The 2539-nt window shown below is 50.9% G+C and overlaps 1 protein-coding gene across 6 annotated transcripts in view; it reads right to left on the bottom strand.

Annotated features, from left to right (window-relative positions):
- Nucleotides 1-933: 933 nt before the first annotated feature.
- SLC20A2 (solute carrier family 20 member 2) overlaps nt 934-2539 on the bottom strand; it is a 106209-nt gene continuing 104603 nt past the window's right edge. For all 6 annotated transcript variants that reach the window (XM_045286840.1, XM_045286843.1, XM_045286841.1 and 3 more), the window contains one exon: nt 934-2328. In XM_045286840.1, the coding sequence (XP_045142775.1) occupies nt 2164-2328 (165 nt within the window). In that variant the 3' untranslated portion in view covers nt 934-2163. The remainder of the gene's footprint in view (nt 2329-2539) is intronic.

Genomic DNA, 2539 nt, shown 5'->3' with positions numbered 1-2539 from the left:
CGCACCAAGCCCTGAGGGTGAAGTTCCTGCTCGGAGCAGCTCCTTCCGAGAGGACTGCAGAGCCATTTCCAACTGGAGACAAGATGTCTCCGCCCTAGGTCACAGCACTGAAGATACAGTGGGGTGTGTGTGTGTGACTTCCCCAAATGGGGGCAACACACGAGGAGTACAACAGATCAGCAATGGGAACAAAGCCCGGAGTCCTGGAAGCAGACTTCTGACTGGGGAGGGGGTGGAGCTAATGCTTGGCAGCCCATCTGAGCTCGTTGGGGGGTATTCACAAAGGTCAGCAGTTAGACCTGGAACTATTTGGTTTCCTCCCCTCTTTTTCTGGGATGTCTATCGATACAAGGTAGATAGGCAAACAATCTCAAGGAGACAGCAATGGGACCAAGGTTCCCATTGTGAGCCACCATGCCAGGTCCATAAGGCCTTGCACTCACCGGCCTGTGACTATCATACATCTTTGCACGTGGCTTCCTGAGTATGCAGGGGACTCATGGACGGGGCTGTCTTCCTGATATACAATTACGTCTTGATATAAAGCTCTTACACATATGTGTCTCTGGATTTGTTTCCCTAGTCAACTCAGCCTATCACACTCCTCTCTAGCATTGGCTCCTCTGAAGCCTGGCTAAGAGAGGGAAGGGGCAAGGCTAACAAGGCATCACGGGCGTGATGCACAGGGTCCCCGTGAATGGCCACAGCAGCGGCAGTGGCAGGGTTTCAGCAAGCAGGGATTGTGGCAGGCTCTGTCCCTTCCTGGCTCACTTTCTGCAGCAAGACATGAAAAAGTGTGTCGTGAAATAAAGAAATCTCAAAATACATGAAAAACGGAAGTGACCAAATGGTATCGCTTTCGTTATTTTTTTCTGGTGGAGACGAGAAAACAATTTGGACACAGTTCGAAAAAAAGACTTGCAAGGCAAGCTCTTATGGGCCAATTTTTTATTATAAATTTAATATGGTTGATTAATGAAAAATCACAATGAAATACCGATGTTTGTCAATATAAAAATTTTAGCAGCATTTCCATAGTTTCAGGCTCTGACATGTCGGTCTTCTCGGCCCCTGTCCCACCCATCAGTAGAGCCTCAAGATGTTCCGCTTCGGAAAGGCCCCAAGGAAACCCTCAAATCCAGCGTGCTCTCCAGTACCTCAGGCCCCCACCCCAGGGGAATTTCCAGAGCGGCAGAGCCTATTCCAAAGCCGCATCCCTGGCTTCTGTATTGGAGACAAGACTTCTGCTCCGCAGGCTGCAAGCGCAGATGGGATGGACCTCTAACTGGACACGATATGTAGTGTTTAATCTGGCCCCCAGTCTGCAGACCCCCACCTGGAGGGTGGTGGGGCTGGGGGGGTCCATGTTGTGGCTGGGGCGGGTGACAGCACGGCTGGTCTGACTGACTATCTCCCAGGCTCAGGGGAGTGGTGAGTGACAGGGGAGAGAGACAATAGGAAAATATAATACTGGCAGACTATTTCCCTGCTTCTTTGGTACTTTCTAAAATTCTCTGATCAAAGACGTATAAGGGAAGCACACCATTAAAAAATTTAACAGTTTTAAGTATTTACAGACATCATTCTTACACAACAATCGGTACACAGTATGTGAACAGCTTCTTCAAAGAAAGCACTGGTGAAGCCCTGCTGCTAGTGTGATTCCACAGCAGTCTGGCCACCGGCACCCCTCACTCCAACCGCAGCCTCCATGGGAAAATAACCACTTTCCAATCTCGGCTTTCCTTTCAAAAGGGTCTTTAAACTTGCCACTGGTATCATGATGTACAAAAAGGCCCTGGAGATTTAATTCTAGGCAATTACCTCTACTTCCACTTTGAGTATGTTGGAAAAAACGCTACCTGGTCTATGTATACAATATATGTCAACTATATAAATAACTGCACCACGTTCTATCACCACGATACCAGTTTAATACACAGTACTATGTACAGTAGTTTTAAGTTAGCTCTGGAAGATGGATCTAGGCAGCCCAGGTGAACCGTGTCGTCCTATGGGACGGGCTGACAGGGCATGTTAGATCTGGGAGGGAGAGAGTATGTGTCTGTGTGCATGTGTGCGTTTGTGTTATGTGGGACACACCTCCTGTGAGTGCCCGAGCCAGACCGCCCCGTTCCTGGCGGGCTGGGTGAGAGAGACAAGTCACACGTAGGGGAGGATCCCATACATGAGAAGCGCCATGACAGCTGCACTGAACAGGCCGGCCACGGGCACCGTCACAAACCAGGCCACAAAGATGTTCCTGAAGAGGCGCCAGTCCACGGCCTTCCGGGAGCGGATCCAGCCCACCGCCACCACTGAGCCCACCTGCAAAGCACAAGCAGAGTCACGTGAAAATAGGCCCCACGTTAGCGGGGACACAAAAGCTACGTCCGCCAAGGACACCGGCCGTCGTTCTCAGAAGGGAACCGCGTGGCTCCACGGACATCTCTGGTTCTCCATTTTCTCCAGGGCCCAGGGCGGCGGGTCAGCACATGGCCCGAGGCACTGTCTTGCCTGCCTCACAGCGAAATGGCTC

The sequence above is a fragment of the Echinops telfairi genome, unplaced genomic scaffold (genome assembly GCF_000313985.2).
Source record: "Echinops telfairi isolate 266 unplaced genomic scaffold, ASM31398v2 ScPeMD7_9;HRSCAF=40, whole genome shotgun sequence".
Lineage (NCBI taxonomy): Eukaryota > Metazoa > Chordata > Mammalia > Afrosoricida > Tenrecidae > Echinops > Echinops telfairi.
Note: the sequence above shows the minus strand (reverse complement) of the source record. Positions and strands in the feature narration are given on the sequence as shown.